Here is a 20,654-nt window from a genome sequence, read left to right as displayed (position 1 = left end):
GTGATAGCTGCACTTGTTGCACTTGGGTAGGTTCCCGACGTATTGCCTTATCGAAGTTGGGTTGGTAGTGGTTGTGGCAGCGTGTACAATAACCACTTGTTGTTTCTTGGCAGGGTCTTGAGCAGGTTGGCCCTTCTTCTTATCCCATAACTTCCTTTTGTTGTTTCCCCCTTTTGCTTGCTCGGAGGTGGTCGTCACAGTGCTATGGCTGGCTTTATGGTCGATGAGTTGCTGTGCCAGTTCCTTGGCACTGTCAAAGGTAATTGGCTTTGAGGCCAATACTTTTCCTTGAAGTTGGGGAGATAATCCACATATGTACCTTTCCACCTTCTTGCTTTCAGTAGGAATCATCCCGGGACACAACATGGCTAGATCGCTGAACCTTGAGGTGTACGACAGGATGTCAGAGCCTGTCATTTTGAGACCCCAAAATTCTTCTTCCAGCTTCTGTATCTCACCCCTGGGGCAGTACTCCTTCATTAACATGGTTTTCAGGTCTTCCCATGTTATCGAATTAGCCACCGGGAGCGTTAGTGCCTTGACGTGGCCCTTCCACCAAGTGAGGGCCCTTTCAGAGAATGTGCATGCAGCAAATTTGACCTTGCTGGCTTCAGGGCATGCGCATATTTCGAAAATGGTCTCGGTTTTCTCGAACCATTGTAGCAACGCTATGACACCAATCTTTGTTTTTCATATTCAAACAGTTCATTCGGTAAAAAAAAAAGAAACAATCTTTGTTTTTCAAAGTTTATATCATTTAGGGTCTTTCAAGACGCTGAGTTGCTACAGTTTTCTAATCTTAATTAGAAATGGACCAAGTAGAACAAGACACAGACTTCATAGTATTGTCTACACAGTTTAAACAAATTGCAATGGAGCTTATTTCTGTCCTTGAACAAGTATAAACAGTGACTATTCTCATTCTTATTTTATTAAAAGTAATATTGTAACATTTTCTTTTCAAAATTTCATTTTTAGAAACAAAAAACTGGAAGGAGAACTAAAGTTCTTCTTGAAACTGTCCCTGTGCACAAACTGGCAGATATATTTGTTGCAAGCTTTGAGATTAGCTTTGAAGAACAGCTGGCTATGTTAGATTCTGTTGATGTAAAAGTAAGGCTTTCAAAAGCCACATAATTAGTTGATAGACATTTATAGGTAAAAAAAACTTATAATTTTATTTTTAGAAACTTTGCAATTTATAGTAGAAATTGATGAAATTGTTACATGTATCAGTCTATTCGTGTGGCAGAAAAGATTACACAAAAGGTTGAAGGGCAGCTGTCAAAAACACAGAAGGAATATCTTCTACGCCAGCAGGTATGTTTTTGGATTTTTCTTGATTGTAAACCAGATGATTGTGTCTTACCTCATTCATTATGGGATATTGACTTTTGTTGTTGTTGCTTTAAAATCTTGACAAATAAATATGATTTTTTTATTTTAACATTTATATAAAATGTTATATCAGGAGATTGGAAAAAATGCAACCTAAGCAACCAGGGTATAACAGCTCACGTGTTTACCTTGAACTTCTTACTGATTTGCCATGGCAGACAACCAGTGAAGAAGCTGAGTTGGGTCTAAAAGCTGCAAAAGAAAGGCTTGATGGTGACCACTATGGCTTAGTCAAAGTCAAACAAAGGATTATTGAATATCTAGCAGTTCGCAAGGTTGGAAAAACATTTAATTTGGAATGATGGAATCATGGAAGGAATGGAGTTGTTCATTCCATTCCATTGCCATGTTGTGATGAATTTCTTTAATTGCAGCTGAAACCGGATGCAAAAAGCCCGATATTATGCTTTGTGGGCCCGCCAGGTGTTGGGAAAACATCATTGGCATCATCAATTGCTGCTGCTCTTGGGAGGAAGTTCATAAGAATATCTCTTGGTGGTGTAAAAGATGAAGCTGACATTAGAGGCCATAGAAAGACATACATTGGAAGCATGCCAGGTCACCTCATTGATGGATTAAAGGTGAATTTTAATTTTTTTTTTTTAAACAAAAATAGGTTTGAAATTTTTACTTTATGAGCTATATAACATTTCAGGTCAAATAAATGTAATATGTTTTGATTAATATTAATATATTATGTTCTACCATTTGGTACAGCTTGGAATAAGGAAAAAAAAAAACAAACACAGCGACAAAGGCGCAGCTAATTCCCCTCTAGTTATAATCAAACCCCATTATATCTAAAGAAATATTATCCTAATTGTTTCGAACACAAATAATTTAATTTAATTTCTAGCACTAACCAGTGATTAGATCGAAAGCCTTTAAGTCAAAAGAAATATATAAACTTTTTGCTGTAAAGTGACTTTGCAAGGTTCGTAAAACCCAAAAAAAAATTATACTTTTATATGATACCCAGAAAAAGAATGAGACTAAACGGGTATAAAACCGTCAAATCCAACTTATTGACTTATATACCATTTTAGCTATAACAGAGCCAAACAAAACAAAAGTATATTTTGTAATGTTATTTATACATTATTAAACGAATTGTAATATAAACAGTGATACATGACATTTTCTCCAAACATTTGTTTGTTTTATACATACATGTTTGAAAATAATTCCTCTGTTCTCTTGCATTGTTGTGCTGTTTTTTTCAAGTAAAAGTGGCTGTAGCATCAACCCGACATTCGGAATCATGGTAGACAGCGGATGGAAATTCGGACCAAAATACCCCTATGGATATGTGTGTGTTTGACTCTGTGTAGCACAGATTTAATATCTATTTTCACAAAGTTCTGACTTTGTCATTTTTCTGAACAAAATAAGGTAAAATATGATCAATATGGTCATATTTAAACTGTTATATGCTCATTTCAAAGTAGCAAACATGGAGTTAGTCTAAATAGACAAGACATAGGTTTGATTATATTTGTTTTTTTTGTAAATTTCTAAACAACTTCCAAACATAGAAGAGACGGTATGCAAGCCAAAAAAAATTGGGACCAAAATTGTTATATCAGCAAATTGATAATAGCATTGTACTCATGTTTTTTTTTTCCAATAGTAACAACATACTTGGGCCAATGTTTAAATAATTTACAAATAAAGGCAACATGATACTTATTTTTTTTAGCATTGCACAATCATTTTACTTGGAAAACTAAGCAAATGCTTCGTAGAGGTCCTCAATATGCTGCTCTACTTTTGGCATCAATTTAGATAAGCTTCGTGTTGTTGTGACCATTGTGGAGAAGTATAACCTACCGACCAATGCAAAACATGGTGCTTCTCCATTGTTGCAAGAAAAGATTGTAGAAGCGGAATGGCGTCATGTGGAGAGGTAAGATTAGAATATATATCAGATATATACTAAATTCTTTAATGGATCCATTCCTGAAAGCCTTGGATGTTTAACAGGTAGGAATCTGAATGGCAACTCCCTATCGTGAAGACTCCCCGCAGCTATTTTATGTTTATGGTCTTACATGAAGGTATGACTCATTTGAATCATTTATCAGAAGGACCATGGAATGAGAAGTTGGAAGTACTTCTTAAATCTTACCTTGAAGAACAAATAAAACGAAGAGTCGTTACATAAAAATAATGAATGAAGTTGAAAATGACATCTATTGAGAGCACGGGCATAATCCGGAAAGTTTTTTTCTATTTTATTACGTCCTTACATAAATGGGCGAATTGCAGAGAATAACAACATACTTTACTGTGACCACCGACCAATGCAATTAACTATAGTTGCACACAAAAGCAACAACTTCCAACCCCCGCAACGTATCTAGTTGTCATTTTAGAGATTCTAGATCTACACATAAGATGTTGGCTAAAGTCTTTGTAATTTGAAGATGTTTATGATATTATTCAGAACACAGTTCCATTTTTTTAGTACACCAAATAGTTGCATTTATTGATACCACAAGAAAATTTTGAAATTCCTGAAAATCACATTATTGTACCTAGAAAGATGAATTTTAAGAACTTTGACGGAAAAACATAATTTAGGGAAAATTATATATACAGATTTTAATCTTCTTAATTTTATCCCATATTTAGTATCTTCTTTTAATAATTTAAAAATTTATAAACAGAATTCCGTTGTAGTCTAGTTGGTTAGGATATCCGGCTCTCACCCGGAAGACCCGGGTTCAAGTCCCGGCAACGGAATAATTTATTTTTATATATGATTTTCAAGTTTCACAAACTTCAGCTAAATTTATAAACTTGTCATTTTCTGTCCCTCCAGTTGTCTTAATTCTCAATCATTCACTGCACTTGAAATATTCATGGTACTTGACTACTTATAGTTGTATCGCCTTCAGTATTCCAGTTTGGCTTCTAATTTTATTTTCCCGTCATATCATATCACGTCGTTAAATTTTATATTTATACAACAAAGTGTATTCACTAGTAATAAAGTTTTAAAATCAGATTTGTTATGTTAAAAATTTGAGTAAGTTATAGAATGGTCCATGCGTTTTGGTAAATTTGCAGGTTTGATCCAATTTTAGATTATCTTGCTTGGAAAGTCTTTGCGGTTTTAATTTCATGCAAATTTGGTCCTTCCAACTTACACCATTATATATGAGCCTATAATGTGTTAAATCTTTGAAAAATGACCATTATACCTTCATTTTTCCCCATTTTAACTCACCCTTACATTCATTGGTCATCTTCTTCTGGATAATATGATGTTTGCAATGGTGCTAGGTTGGCATCCTCATGTTTCGATTGCTTTGCTCAAATGCTACAATCCACACCCAAAATTTCAAGGTTTGTGATGGTTCGATTAGGGCTTGTTCCTTTCAATCTCTCTTTTCTTGAGAATCTGATAAACAAAACCCAATTATGTCGCATGACAGTTTTCTAAAACTCTACTTTGCCACATGGCATATTCTGCCCAAGTCTTCGTCTATAATTCGTTCCGATAAAATCTAGACTTTAAAACCAACATTATCTATGTCGTGATTTTTGTTCCAGCTAATTTACACTGTAAATGGAAAGGGTTTAAAATTGGAAGTTTGAATTACCAATATTCCACGTCTCTACTATTTGTTTCTTCCTCTGTTTCAGGGTATCTCTTCGCATCTTAGCTTTTTGATTCACCTGCTTCAAAAAGTATCACTACCACGTAGCCGTCACTTGCCCACACCGACTTCAATAAACATCCACAGACCTCAAACATACTACAACTGAACAGTAATCACTACTGTCAGCATTCTTTAAGCCCTTTCTCTCTCTAACCTTAAAACGTTGTCGTCACCTCCCTGTACTGCCTTCAATCACCTATATCCCTCTCTTTTCTCTCTAACCCTAAAACTCCTACAACCACGTGATTCCGTCACTATGGCCACCACTTTTCATCTTGATTCCTATATCGCCGTCGTGTTCTACTTTGATTTTAGGTTATGAGGATCTATAATTGGTGTTTAAAAGGTCATTATGCAAATTGTTTATTAGAACCAGAACCTGCAATCGATTCTTATTTTCTCATCTTTTAAGATTCTTGGTTTCCCTTTTCAGTCCGAATTGATCCCAATTTATTCAGGGCCAGATGATGTTTGTGTATATAAATCGGTGAGGAGGGTGGCTGCAAGTCGGGACATATACGACTTCTTATAATTAGATTTAAAGTCTAGCCCTCACAATCTAAAGCTAAAGGTGAAATCCTTGACCGAATCCTCTTTACATAATTGAAGAGGGGGAGTAACCACGGTTTAAGACCACATTCCCTATTTGTTTCCCTTGAATAGAAAGATCCCTTATCCCTTAACGTTTGTTTGTATGTAGTTTCACATGTTTCGTGTTCATGATGAATCTAATCTAATCTCAGGTAGATTTTTCTTCTAAAATTTTGTGTATGTATGTTTCTGAAACAAAACAACGATGACTGCTTCAATTTTTTTGTAATTTAGCTTTCTGAATTTTCATAAGTACTAAAATTTATTGACGAAGTGTTCATATATTTACGGATGTGTCCAAGTGTACATGATCATGGTTTTTCTGAAGTCATGTTTGAATAAGAGTGTACAAGTCGTCCTCCTAAAATAATCTGAAAGGTTTTTGTTTTTTCTTTTGATGATTTGCATATTTGTTACAACATTTTCTTAATAATATAGATTTTCATTGATCATTTTTGTTTTTTTCAATCAAATGATTCAGAAAAAATCAAAGCAATGACCTACACATATTAATGCTTTTCATTGATCATTTTTAGTTTATATGTTTTAATAAGAATTTAGGTTAAATGAATATTAAACTAAAATCGGTCATAATGTTGAGACTTAAATTAGTTTTGATGATTATATATACCATGTTAGAAAACAACCCATATAGAATTGTTGTGCTTATCTGTGATGAAAGAACATATGGAAATAGGAAAACAAGGTTGAGGTCAAGGGACCTACTGACTCGTGTATTAGAGAATCTTATATAGGTCACACTCCACTAACTTTGTTATATGTTTATTTTACATTAGAGCACCAAAAATTAAACAAAATTAATAGTACTACTATATAAAAGTATATGCATTTCAATTAATATGTGTTAAGACTTTGATATTCGGCCTTCACCATTTTTCCATAATTTTAATGTTCACTGATAGTACATGGGACTATTTTAACTGCTTGAATGGAACAAAAGATAATGTTACCATACGAAGGATAGTTTCACCTGAAAGATTATTTCCTTTATGATACATGAGTGAAATGTGTATATATTACTATTATATAAAAGTATGAAGTGATTGACCTAATTTAGCATTCCTATAATATATAAAATTGTCCTTATGACAAGTTTATAATATGAGAAAAATACAGGAAATAGCAATTTACTTTATTATTTCTATTATCGTAAGCAATTTACTTTACTCTTTCCCAATAATAACAAGGTACTTACATATTTTTTTTTACCAATAATACCAAGGTACTTACATTGTCTCTTAAACCTTGGCTCAACGGTTTCCCTTTATGATGATTTCTCATTAAAACTAAACTCACGGTTAATTGCTTTGTTTACCATTCTTATAATGAACTATTCTTTTCAAGTATTTGTTAATAGTTGTTCCATGGATGGTGCATGTTAGAAAGATTTCTAGAAAATTGTTTGTGATATAATGAAAAACTAAATTGTCTGTTTATTTGCAAAATAGTCATGGTCGGGAAATAGTTGGGATCTTTGTTTAGGATATATGTTTATTGTCAGTTTAGAATAACATTTACCATAGTTCTATAAGTTTTTTGAATTTAGCATGATATTAACAAAATTTCATTAACATGATATTATATTACATATACTTACACATTTATTATAATAATAATGATTCATTAACACAACATAGTTATATTTTACTTTTATTTTTAATTAAATACTACAATTTTGCAGATTAAACTGTTATGTTTATTTTTTTACTTTTACATAATATTTCATATTTTCTTACAATCAAAGTTATGCTGTATTTTTTTTGTTGATATTTTATTTTATTTTTTTGTCTATATAATAATTATAAATATTAACTGTGGTTTTCACGGGTTATAACCTAGTTAATTATAAAATAAAACATGAGTGTTGATTACACACTGTACGATGAGAATTAGAAAATAATATCTTGCTCATTTTGTCCCTTTCAATCTCTCTTTTCTTGACATAGGCGAATGAAGAAAGCGACAACGAAGGGAATGTTGGTGACAGGCTTCTATGATTGACCAAGAAAATAAATGATTTATTAACAAAGGAGACTGTTAGTAACCTCATGATTTGGGGTTAGACGTTTGTAACCTTAAAAGTGTAAATTAGAGACCATTAACGAATTTAAGTGATATTTAATAACAAAACAAAGTGTTAAAAAAATATTAAATTAATTATAAAATAAAACATTGGTGATTCATATGTACTTAATACCCTAATTTTAACGGTGTTATTCAGAATGATTAAATCTATAACAAAATGTAACCAAGTTGATTGGCCATGTAATGACATGCAAAGTTGAACTAAAATTCAGAGACTATTTTTGTAATTTAGTATTGTTAGATTAACAATCCAAATACCAAATTCCCAATAAAATGAAACCAAGAGTGTTGTCCATACAAATAAATCAAAGATCAACAAAACGTGTAAATTTCACCAACTTGCATGGACAATTTCTACAACTTAATCTAATAATTACATTGCAAAAAGACTCCACAATAGGAAAACACAAATCACAATATCCGGGTTTAAACCTAAAACCTCTTTGATATTCCTACATTTCACCACCAAACCACTTATGCATAAACTCATAATTATGTAGTGAGACTTAATTATACTAGGGGTTTACCATTCTTTACAAACTTTATTATGCTTCCTTGCACTTACGTAAATCAAAAAAACAAAAAACCCTAATTCCATAAAAACACCCACATTACCATAACCAAAATCAAGTTATCAAGTAGATACAAACCGACTCCAACAAAAAGAGAGCTAAATTACCGTTTTCTTGCATACTTTATGAAACCTCCACCATACGTGGATTGATGATTTACTCAAAACCTTTGGTATTCCAAACCATAAACGATTCCCTTTTCTGAAACTTACACTGTTGAAACCCACTCATGGCCTTCCCCATCAACGCCATCGCAGCAATACTCGGAAACTGCTTTTTCTCATATTCCTCGGGAGGCCCCACTTTACAGTCTCCCTTTTCAATTCTTTCCACCACCGGACTCTTTTGCCCCTGATTACTACTCCATCTTTGAATCCAAGCATTCGAAAGTGTAATCACCTCTTTATTATTATTATTATTATTACAATTATTATTATGACGATCACTAGATTCACCTATCACAGTTTCTGATGGTGGGCCCACGTTTACTTTTGTAAAAAGCTTGTTTTGGGGTGTGGTTTTTCGAAGCAAACCTGACCCACCTGACCCGGTCAGCTTTAGGCGTTTGATCCAACGGCTACCTGCTTCTGAACCATGGTTAGTGTTGTTTGAACATGAGTTTGAGTTTGAGTTAGTTGTCTGGCCAAGGTTGATGTCTAGGCTTTGTGTTCTTGAGGTGCATGGCTCACTTTTTTCTTTTTCGGTTGAGCTTGATGAAGCTGGGAGAGAGGAAATTTCTAGGTTAATATCCGGGAGTTCCATTTTACGTTTTCTGTGTGTGTCTTTTGGTTTTGACAAGGGTAAAATGGGAATATTTGACTCCATTGTGATCACCTGAAATGTTACAAAAAAAAAAGGAATGAGTTCAATGTTGGGAACTTTTTCACATATATGTTTATGAAGATAATATGTGGATTTATGCGACATTGTAACCAAGAATAAAATGTTTTGATTTTATAAATGACTATTTATGCAACAATGATTTATCTTTTTACTAATTATGCAATAATGTTTCAGATTTTTTATAGATGCTTATAGATGTAATGTAACAATGTTCAAGTTTTTTTTTTTTTTTTTTTTTTTTTTTTTTTTTTTTTTTTTACCAATTTATGCTATACAATGTTTCACTTCTTTTACCAATTTATTCTACAATGCTTCACTTTTTTTTACCAATTTATACAAACAATCTTCGAGTTTTTCACCAGTTTATGCAATAATGTTTCACTTTTTCACAATTTCACACTTACAATATTTCACTTTTTTACCAATCTATGCAAAATGTTTCACTCTTTTACCAATATATGCTTACAATGTTTCCTTTCTCTATCAAACTATACTAAAATGTTTCACTTTTTACCCATTGATGCAATAATGTTTCACTTTTTGTCGATTTATGCTTTTACAATGTTCACTTTTTTTTACCAAATTATGAAACAATGTTTCAATTTTTTACCGAATTTATATTATAATGTTTCAGTTTTTTTAACCAATGTGTGATATAGAGTTTCACTTTTTTACCATCTTATGCACCAATGTCACTTTTTCAACAATTTAAGCTACAATGTTTCGCTTTTTAACCAATTTATGGTACAAGATTTCACTTTTTTTTACCAATGTATGCAAACATTATTTCACTTCTTCACCAATTTATGCTATAACCTATCACTCACTTACCAATTTATGCAATAATGTGATAAGCCCCAACTTAGCCTTGATTGGTTTTAGTAGATTTGCTTTATTAGAAGTTTCAGGGGTAGTTTGGTCCTTTTTGGGATTTTATCTGTTATTGGCTATGTGGGAGCTCTAACCTTGTCCCGGGTCTGTTTTTGGGACCACTTCCCCGAGTCTTGCTAGTATTTATCCCCCTGTAGGTTTTTGTTTTGAGTAGCTAAGAATTAATCTGTAAGAGAACTCTGTTCTTCTTTTGGAGAGACCATTCCTCTCGAATGAATGGAAATCTATCTTTAACTCTATCCTAGTCTGAGTATCAAATCAAGAATGTATCAGGGTCTATCATAATGTTTCACCGTTTTACCAATTAATTGCTACTATGGAAGTATATATTTTACCTAAAATTAATCTATTCCCAGTTGGACACCTAAATATCAGAGAAAAATCAAGAAAAAGAAACCAAAAAGGGTTTAAGGTACAGTAATGGACCTTGTTTAGTGGGGAGAAATGTACACCTGTAATAAAAGATAAGAAAATGTAAGTTAACTACTGATGTCAGAAATTGAAATAAAAATGTCACATCAAAGGATATTGAAAAAGAATCCTATCAATGGGATAAAGGATGTGGTTCAAAAAAGATTACCAGAAAGATGATTCTCCTTGAAAGATTCCATATCCATGGTGTCAGTATCAGCTGATGACTCATTTTTTTGAACATCTCCAGCACCTTTTACATCTTCAATCTTTTCCTGTGATTCTTGATCTGAAGACTCCAAAAGTTGAAGCTTTACCCCTCGTTGACTATCAGCAAAATATGCAGGGCTGCGGTTGACCTCCCTTACAGCTTCTTCTTTAAGCCGAGTAGATACCATGGACTCCCTAAAGATCTGCTTTTCTTGATACACTTTAACATCAGTCTGTTTTGTGATTAACACACTGTGAGTTGTCCTGGAAAAACTGTGAAGACCCTCTAAATGAGAAACATTTTGAAATGACTGCATTGTCCCTGGTTTGATCACTTCTGGACAACTTTGATGTGGAAAGAATCCCATTCCAATATGTTTGTGCATCCTTTTGTATTGTTCTGCAATTAAAGAAGGTGCAGAATTGCTGCTTGTAGAAGGGTCAGTCTTCAAAAGGGCAACATTATCTTGTCTTAAAAAAGATGGCATCTTGTGTTCTTGTTCCATGGCTACTGAATTAGTTTTTGGTAAGTGGTTTTTGGATGTGAAAATGGTTTTAAGCTGGCTGATGTTTTCTGGTCCATGGGTTGTTCGGCTTTCACCAAAAAACATGTGATACTTCACCTGTTCAGAAGGAATTTGTGATGCTTCTTCAGGTTGAAAATGGCATTCTCTTGATGAAGATCCTATATTCAAAGCAGCTGTTGATTTCTTGTGAGAAACTTGAGGTCCTAATGCTTGAGCTTGACCTCCTTCGTTCAATAAGAAACTTCTCCCACTTTCTTGACCACGTTTGAAAAATGGGAAAGATTGAGTACCTGGTTTCTTTAAACTCATTGCTAACTCCAAGTCGTTGATCCCTTTTGAAGATCCACAGCTATCAGATGCTATTTCAACTCCCTTCGAGTGTTTCTTCATATCAAGATCATCTTCTTCGTTTTGAATAAGGCGAGTTGAAGGAACATGTGTGCTTGATTCAAATCTTGTTCCTGTCCAATGTGTGAGCCATGCAGATTGGTGAGGTTCTATGGACTCTACAGCTTTTCCGTTGTTGTTGGGATGAGATTTCTCAGGCATGATGATTGGAACTTACAGCTTGCTATAAATATACCACCAATTCACCTTCAAGTTGCACACTTCAGACCTTCATCTACCTAGGATGGAAACATTCAAAAGAAGAAAAGAGTTAACACCAGCTTCTGAAACTATGATCGACTTCAGAAGAAATGAAGGTCTAGAAAGGAACATAGACTCAATAGATTAGGACCCAATAATTAAACATGGCTTCATAGATGCCCTAGTTTTTGCATAAAAACCACTCTTCTTACTATTCTTAATTTTACATAATTTAATTCTTCATATCCCTTCAAGTGTTAGAAGTAATAGCTCGGATTTGAAATCCAGACTCTACTCCCAAATTCGAATTCCACCCTACTAAACCCTATCGCAACTTCCTTCCAACCATTCCATAGAACAATTTATAATTTTACAAAGCGTCAACGCCTCAACCTCTCAATTTTCTGCAAAAAATCTATTTGATCTCTAGAGCTAGAAGCACAAAATTGAAACGGAAAAAGCTAACAAAACAAGCTGCAGGTACACACGATCGCACAAAAAGTCAAGAAAACATTTGAAATCTTACAGTATCTACAAAAAACCTATGAGCATACAAATTGTCATTTTAGGTCTCAGATATGCCTACAGAGTGTCGAAATTTAAAATCAAACTTACTTGTGACATCGACGAGTTGGAAGATTTACAGAGAGAATTTAGCAGATGACTACGAATTATAAGGTGGAAGATGATGTGATCTATAGGAAGACACGACAAGAAATCAGAGCCGCAGGATACTATTCGTTACAGTGGGTAGCCGTACGGGGAAGAAGATAGAGATGAGTATGTGGCCGAGGCGATGGCGGTCCATGATGCATACATAACATGTCATATGTGTGTATGTATATGATGGTGCAGAGAAAGATGAAGAAAACGAGAGAAGGGAAAGAAGGAAAGCAAGTGAAGCCGAGCTGATCCAGCCGCCCGTCTTTGTCTAAAGGGAAAATGACTTAAAGGGCTCATTCAAATTCGATCTTTTCAAAAAACACCATCTAGTAAGGGTTATATACGAAAAATACCATCAAAGTTTAAGTTTTGTTCAAATATCACCTACTGGTGACCGAAGGTGAAAATGTTACCTGCAAAAAATTAATTAACGGAAAATAAAAGATGACATGGCATTAGGAACGTCTTACGTGGATTAAAAGATACAAATCAATCGTCTTTTGACTTGATTGGATGGAGGGAAGCACAGAAGCGCCAAAGCCGTCTAGGGTTCGATTAATCAACCATCCTCTAGTGAAATCAATTTTTACAACCGATCGATTTATGTTGCATTTATGACCAAATTTCCCCTGTTTGTGGGTTCTGTTGCCATTATGACCAAATTGCCCCTGTTGTTACTTCCCAGTATTACTTACGATTGTCCCTGTATTGATTTGAGAGGTTCGATGCAATAAATTAAAATAGAATTCTATTTCTTGTATATTACTTTTCACATTGTCAAATGTTTGAAAGTAGAGGTCTATGGTTTTTGAGATGCCTGTATAAGTTCTGAATGGCTTAATATAAAGTTCTGAATGAAAAAATTAAAGTTTTATGAGGTCCCTTTATAAAAAGTTTTGAGTTCAGAGTATAATTATGCCCTTTTGACAATTATGCCCTTTTGTCATGCACCTTATTAAGCTCAATAATGGTGCTGCCAAGAATATGGTTGTTGCTGTTGCTAAACAGCTTCTTACTTTATGTACAGGAAGAAACATGACGGGTAAAAAGCTATAATTGAATATATTGTGCAATGTAATTTGAGATTTCGAGAGTATAATGCTAATAATTAAATATATATTGTTCATAGTACAATAACTTAATATAAAAAAATGACAATTATGCCCTTTTGTCCTATTTTGTCACAGAAATGTAATTCAATTGTACCATTTTCTCCACTGTGTGACCATTTTACCCCTAAATGTTAAGGCAATGTACATTACAGTTAAAGCAATGTACTTTATAGCTTTGTCCTTTTATTTAAAATACATCATAGCAGTTACTTTATAGTTATAAACTAATTAATCCTACAGCAGGAACTTTACATTTATAAAACAAATTATGCCATTTTCTCGTCATAATAATCCATGTGACATTGTCGAAACAATCCATGTAATCTAATTTGGCAATTATGCCCTTTTGACGATTTTGTCCCATTTTTCTGCTAAATCTACGTGTATATCAACAATAACAAAGTAATTGCATATTGTAAAATTGACAATTACACCCTTGTGACCCTTTTGTCCGGTTTTTCTAAATTGAATTCTGATTCTGACTCATCATGTCATATTTTGTAGGTAAGGCTGATATATGTTGTGAAATTGAGCAGAATGAGAAAAACAAGTCGAACAGTTGATGAAGGGTAGCATGAGAAAAACAAGTCGATCAATTGTGCTTTTTGTCTTGGAAATTTTTGAGCTTGAGCTGGGGTTGAACGATTTACATGGAGAGGCGTTGAAGAAGTCGATCAATTAAGAAGGGCCGAATGATAAAGCTTAGTTAAACATACCAAGCCATCAAAGGAGACGAGAGGAAGAATGATGGAGTCGAAAAGAAGAATTTGTTCATAAATGAAGCCCTAATTCCATTTAGTCAAGAGGAGTACGCCAATTCAGCCATGTCACCACCCACCCTTATGTCATGTCACTCACATTTATGCCATGTCACCAAGTATTAGGCCACATCAGCATTTAATCTCCAACAAACGGTTACCGATTGGTGAGATTTGAACAAAAGATATACTTAGTTGGTGTTTTTTATACAAAGCCTTTAGTTTGATGGTCTTTTTTGAACAGACAAAAGTTTGATGGTGTTTTTTGAACGTTTTTTAAACATTCTTACCCTTATAAGTCATTTTCCCTTGTCTAAAACTACTACGTAAAGAGATGGTTTTAATTATGTGTGTGTGTCTCTGATTTAGTTGTGATTAACATTAGACCATCCACATTGAAACATCAGCTTTTAAAAATTACACATCGTCTTTGTAATTACCATTCAGATCAATGAACCTATTGAGACATCAACAATAAATTTATATTTTTTAAAATATAAATCTTAATTACAATTAACATAATAATATATATGCATTTTACAAATTTATTAATTATTATTATATTTATATCAAATAAAAAAGCGAAAAAGATATACTAATTTATAATATTAAATATTAGGTTATAGTTTATATTTTGATATAATGATATTTGTTAAAAAAAAAACATTTCTGACCATTTCTAGTTGCGTGGTGCAGAACATACATAGCACTTGGCTTTTTGGGAATCAACAACCCGCCTCTCTCCCTTAAATGTTTTCTTCCATGTCCATTCACGAAACGGCATCAAACAAATGGATAATGGAAGACTTAGTCATAACTCTTAGTCATAACTCTTAGTCATAACTCATAATATCAGTTATCATTCGGTTTTATGATGGGTTTTATACAAAATATAAGTTCGTTTTTCACAAAAAAACCGGTAATGGAAGACTTTAAAAAGAGTAAATTACACGAATGGTCTCTATGGTTTAGGGTAATTTACGTGCTTGGTCTCTAACTTATTTTTTTTAACTCGGAAGGTCTCTACTATTTGTTTTTGTTACACGTTTGGTCCTTGTCTTACCTAAAAAGACTATTTTGCCCTTGATTTTTTAATTTATTTAAATAAGCACACCTCAACCCCACCCCTCAGTTTACCTTACCTACCCTAACAATTTTTCATATTTAAATAATAGTCTTTTTAGGTAAGACAGGGACCAAACGCGTAACAAAAACAAACAGTATGGACCAAGCGCGTAACAAAAACAAACATTAGGGACCTTCCAAGTTAAAAAAATAAGTTAGGGACCAAACACGCAAATTATCCCAAACCATAGGGACCATTCATGTAATTTACTTCTTTAAAAATAAAAAGTTTATTTTTAGTTAATAACAAAACCAAACCATGATGGATCTATTTATCGATGTTAGAATGAAATAAAAAACACAACCAAAGAGTGTTTAGAATGATAACTTTTGAAGCCTTTGAACCTGTAACGCCCGATAATTTTCAAGGTATTAACAATGATTTGGATTAATTAGTTGTTATGTTTTGGGCCGTGATCAATCAGATCCTTTCTTATTGGGCTTAGGGGTGCAGTACGCAGGGCGTACCACCCTATGTACGGTGGGCGTACTGGTGAGGAATGAATGCGGGTGCCATATACATACGCAACGTACGTGGTCAGTTCCTAAAACCCTAATATTTAGGGTTTGAGCATTATTTAAAGAACATGATGACCTAAGGATCTTCTTTACCAGCCTCCCTCTTATCCTTAAACAGCCTCCACGAAACCCTAACCCCATTGTTGAGTGTTCTTGAGCTTGAAGGGTCTTTTGAGTGCATTTTGGTGTGTTTTGTCTCATTTTCAAGGAAGAGAAGATTGGAGCAAGGTGGTGGTTCAATGAGAAGCTTGTAGATCCGAATTTTCTGCTTCATTTCTAGCTTGAGCAAGGTATAAAGTCTTGATCTTGATCTTTAGAAGCTTAGATCTCCATGTTTTAGCTTTTGGACCCTTTTTGGTCCCATAGATGAGCTCTTGTGGATTACTTCCATTTCTGAAGCTCAGAGTTGCTACTTTTGGTGTTCTTTGGGTCCTAGAGTCATAAAGTTGCAACCTTGGAAGGTTTAATCCAACCATGCATGAGTAATGGCCATTTTCATCGAAGTAGATTGTCATATTTCGAGTTTGAGCCCATTTGGGGCATGCAAAGCCACCAAGATTTCGACTTTATGGGTTAATATGTTATATAAGATTCAGATTTGTGTTTGGGACTCCTGGACGTAAGTGGTTAAGGACTTAATGGAGAAAAGGCTTAATGGGTGAGTACGCTGGGCGTACAAGCCATGCAGCGTGTACGCTTAGCGTACAGCCGAGTACGCCCCGCGTACTCTGACAGTTGGGCTTGGCGTTGTTTGGGCCTCGAGTTGGGCCATTTTCTTGGACCTTGTTGCTTTGGGCTTTTGTGGGCCATCTGAAATCAGGTTTTTGGTCTATGGATATGATTGGGCTTTAGGGTAAGGCCCATTTGAGGGGTTTGGGCCCAATTTTGAAAATTGGGCCATAAGTGGGCCGTTAGTGGGCCTTGGAAGATTATTTAGTGTTGGGACTTTTATATGGTGGATTTGGGCCTTAATCATGGATCAAATTAGGCCAGGGGTAAAATGGTCATTTTTACCCAAGAATTGATTATTGGATATTAATTGGAACCCAAGTATTGATTGGGTGATTATTTTGTAACGATAGTGTCACACCCCCAAACCAGACGGCGGAAACGTCCGGGGGTGGAGGACTTCATTTGTAGTATCACAACACATGCATCATAGTAATCAAAGTACAAACAACCATTGTATTTAGAAAGTATAAGTATTTACATATGTTCAATCATTGTATATTGAACCCAAAATAGTTATACAAAAGAAGAAGATATGACTCAAATTAGCTCCATCTTCTCAAAAAGCTCGGGGAGTACCTGTTTATTGTTTCCCTGAGAATACAAGTAATTTGAAAAGAGAGTATCAACATAAAGTTGAGTGAGTGCATATGTATTTATGTTTAAAAGGATGTTTCGGTATCTCGAATATGTAAACTGTTCCAGAAAATCCTATATTTTCTGCTGTATATGAAAAGTCGTTTTATTCCCATAAAATCGTTCCATTTGTAAACCAATGTTCTGTATTTGTAAAACTTGTAACTGAGAGTGTGCCTGGTTCCACCAGCTGTTATTGAAAAATGTAATATACTACTGTAGCTTGTATTTTGTAAACTAGTACTTTGAAGATGTACTTACGTTTAGTTGATTATACACTAACGTATTGTTAATATCTTTTTAATGAGTTCTTATAACCATACTGAGACTGGATGGCCTGAAACAAACGCTTGTAGGCGTTTAAACTGTTGATAACAATTGTCACTCATTGGCGTGTATGCCTGACTGTAGCTAGCAGTCTGAGTGTGGGGTTGTCAATCCCAACATAGATCTACACACAACTTGTTTCGATCCCCTGGCTGGAGATTCTGGTTATAATGTCAGGACTTTAACCGTGTCTCATAAAAAGCATATAAACGTTACATGTATGATAGTTATGAAAACCCAATCATCCTGAAATAATGATTGATTGTATGTTCATGAATTAGTATTCCGAACATGTATTTGACAATTGTAAACCCTTGATTTGTTTTGAATCAAAACCCTTGTTTCTTGTAAAACAGTGTATTCTAGTATACTTGAATCATGAATTATTGTTCTATGTATCATAAATTATATCTATTATAATTTATATGTACTTTCTGAATCAGTATTTAACTATTTTTGCATGTAACCCCTTGCTCAACATGTTACAAAGGTATTTAAACTGATGAAATAACTTTTATATTTATATACATACACAATTCTATATATAAGTAAAATTTAAACGACAGTCGGACAATTAACCGGTACTATAAGCCCACATCCAAACAAGGAAAAGGACCCAAAATGAGTTATCAGTCCTAAGACTTTTAAATCTTATTTATTTATATATATATATATATATATATATATATATATATATATATATATATATATATACATACAAATATGAATTTTGGGGAAAAATATAAGTTTATAAAAGAGTTTAATGTTTTGAGTATTTTTGATGATTTACTGTCGTTTTATCATGATTTTATAACACAAAGTTCTTGTGTTATACTTGTATTCCCCCCCTTAAAACAGTAGAAATTATGAAAATACGGGGGTATGAACTCACTTGATAGGTGGTGATCTGGACAGCGTTTCGTTTCCTGGAAAGGAATTTATTTGACGAAAAACTGGCTTAAATTGAGCAGAGTTTCGACTGGAGAAAGTTGTTTTTCTCAGGAATCTCGGGGCTTCGAGGCTTGCTTAAGGTTTTAGACTTGATATCGGGGCTTTAGGGGTTGTAGGATATTTTAAAGTGGTGAAAGAAGTGAAAAAGTATGGAAAATGGGGTGAAAAAGGTGAAATATCCGGAGGGTCTCGCATGCCTTATATAAGTCGAAGCCTCGGATCCGAAGCAAGGGGAAGCAGCCGCGTGTTCGGACAGGTGGCGAGGGAAGAGGGCTCGCTTCGGACAGCTGGCTCGGTCGTGTCAGATCAGGAGTGGACCGAACTTCAGTCCAATCAGAAGGTGCCATGAGGCAGACACGGAGAAGCCTCGCATGCGAGGTGACGTGGCCGAAGGTACACCATGCGATTTTTCCCGGTTTTCAACATTTCTTGATTTTTGTGCCCAAAACTTGCGAAATTCATAACTTTCGCATACGAGCTCCGTTTTCGACGTTCTTTATATGCACGCGTAGGTAAAATTATACTCTACGACTTTCGTTTAGACTTCGTCGGCTAATTTTGACTTTATTTTTAATATTATTAGTTTTAACAGACCGGGACAGGAAATCCGTTAAAAATTCATAACTTCTTCATCCGACGTACGTTTTTGTCTGTATTTTTACCGTTGTACTACTATTGATGAGACCTTCAATTCTCGTTTAGGTTGTGTAGGCTAAAAATCACTTGATCTTTATTTCGAGTTTTTAGCTGTATACTTCTATACTGAAACTTAGAAAAATCATAACTTCATCATACGAAGTCAGATTTTGACGTTCTTTTCATGAAAGTTCTCGGTTTAGCATAATCTACAACTTTCATTTAGATTGTTATGGCTAAAAAGTTCTCTTTATTATTTTAAAAAGAACTACAAATTGACCTACATTATTACATAGGTTTGAAATAATGGTTTGTTACATTATCCCCCCGTTAGAGAGAATTTCGTCCCGAAATTAGCATCACAGATAGACTAGGGAAAAAGATGTGGATATTTCTGTTGCATTTGATCCTCCCGCTCCCAAGTGGATTCAGGTCCCCGTTTTGCATTCCAGCGGACCTTCACTATCGGGATACGACTTTGTTTGGTTTTCTTAACTTCCCTATCTAGAATCTCTACGTGTTCTTCCACAAAATTGAGGCTCTCATTTAACTCGATTTCATCGAGTGGGATTACAAGAGTCTCGTCGGATAGACACTTTTTCAAGTTCGAAACGTGGAAGGTAGGATGAATGTTACTTAGTTCTTGGGGTAGTCGAAGTTTGTAAGCTACAGGACCGATTCGGGCAAGGATCTCGAATGACCCTATGTATCTTGGATTCAATTTGTCACGCTTTCCAAAGCGTATCATACCTTCCAGGGTGAGACCTTTAACAAGACGCGGTCACCAACCCGAAATTCCAAGGGTTTTCTCCTTTTGTCAGCGAAGCTTTTCTGTCTATCTCTGGAAGCTTTAAGTCGCTCCCGAATTTATACGATCTTCTCGGTAGTTTCTCAAATAATTTCCGGACCAGTAAGAGCACTGTCAGGAGTTTGACCTCTAGCTAGCTGCGTGTCACCCACTTCAGCCCAGCATAGAGGGGATCTGCACTTGCGGCCATAGAAGGCTTCGAATGGAGCATCCTTTATGCTAGTGTGATAACTATTGTTATAAGAGAATTCAACAAGGGGTAAATGAATATCCCATGCCTTTCCAAAGTCTATCACGCAAGCTCGTAACATGTCTTCTAATGTTTGAATTGTCCTCTCACTTTTTCCGTCGGTTTGTGGATGGTAGGCTGTACTCATGTCCAGCCTAGTTCCCAGAGAGTTTTGTAAAGACTGCCAGAAACGAGAGGTGAATCTACTATCTCGGTCTGAGATAATAGATATTGGCACACCATACAGTCTAACAATATATTTGAGGTAAGTTCTGGTTAGCTTCTCTATCTTGTCGGTTTCTTTTATTGGTAAGAAGTGTGCGGATTTGGTTAATCTATCGACGATTACCCAAATA

The 20,654-nt window shown here is 34.7% G+C and overlaps 1 protein-coding gene and 1 non-coding gene across 2 annotated transcripts; one reads left to right on the top strand and one right to left on the bottom strand.

The window, feature by feature from the left end:
* Positions 1 to 4,070: 4,070 nt before the first annotated feature.
* On the top strand, positions 4,071 to 4,143 carry TRNAE-CUC (transfer RNA glutamic acid (anticodon CUC)). Its single transcript has one exon. It is a non-coding gene; the product is annotated as a tRNA-Glu (tRNA).
* A 4,094-nt stretch (positions 4,144 to 8,237) lies between these two features.
* LOC145140705 (uncharacterized) lies at positions 8,238 to 12,728 on the bottom strand. The gene is made up of 4 exons (XM_079074107.1): positions 12,421 to 12,728; positions 10,650 to 11,843; positions 10,496 to 10,521; positions 8,238 to 9,169 (listed from the first exon to the last, which is right to left on the bottom strand). Exons 2-4 carry the CDS (start codon positions 11,764 to 11,766, stop codon positions 8,492 to 8,494), a joined length of 1,821 nt encoding a protein of 606 aa, XP_078930233.1. The 5' UTR covers positions 11,767 to 11,843; positions 12,421 to 12,728; the 3' UTR covers positions 8,238 to 8,491.
* Positions 12,729 to 20,654: the final 7,926 nt, after the last annotated feature.

The sequence above is a fragment of the Lactuca virosa genome, chromosome 9 (assembly GCF_052849685.1).
Source record: "Lactuca virosa cultivar CGN04683 chromosome 9, Lactuca_virosa_CGN04683_v6, whole genome shotgun sequence".
NCBI classification, from domain to species: domain Eukaryota; kingdom Viridiplantae; phylum Streptophyta; class Magnoliopsida; order Asterales; family Asteraceae; genus Lactuca; species Lactuca virosa.
Note: the sequence above shows the minus strand (reverse complement) of the source record. Positions and strands in the feature narration are given on the sequence as shown.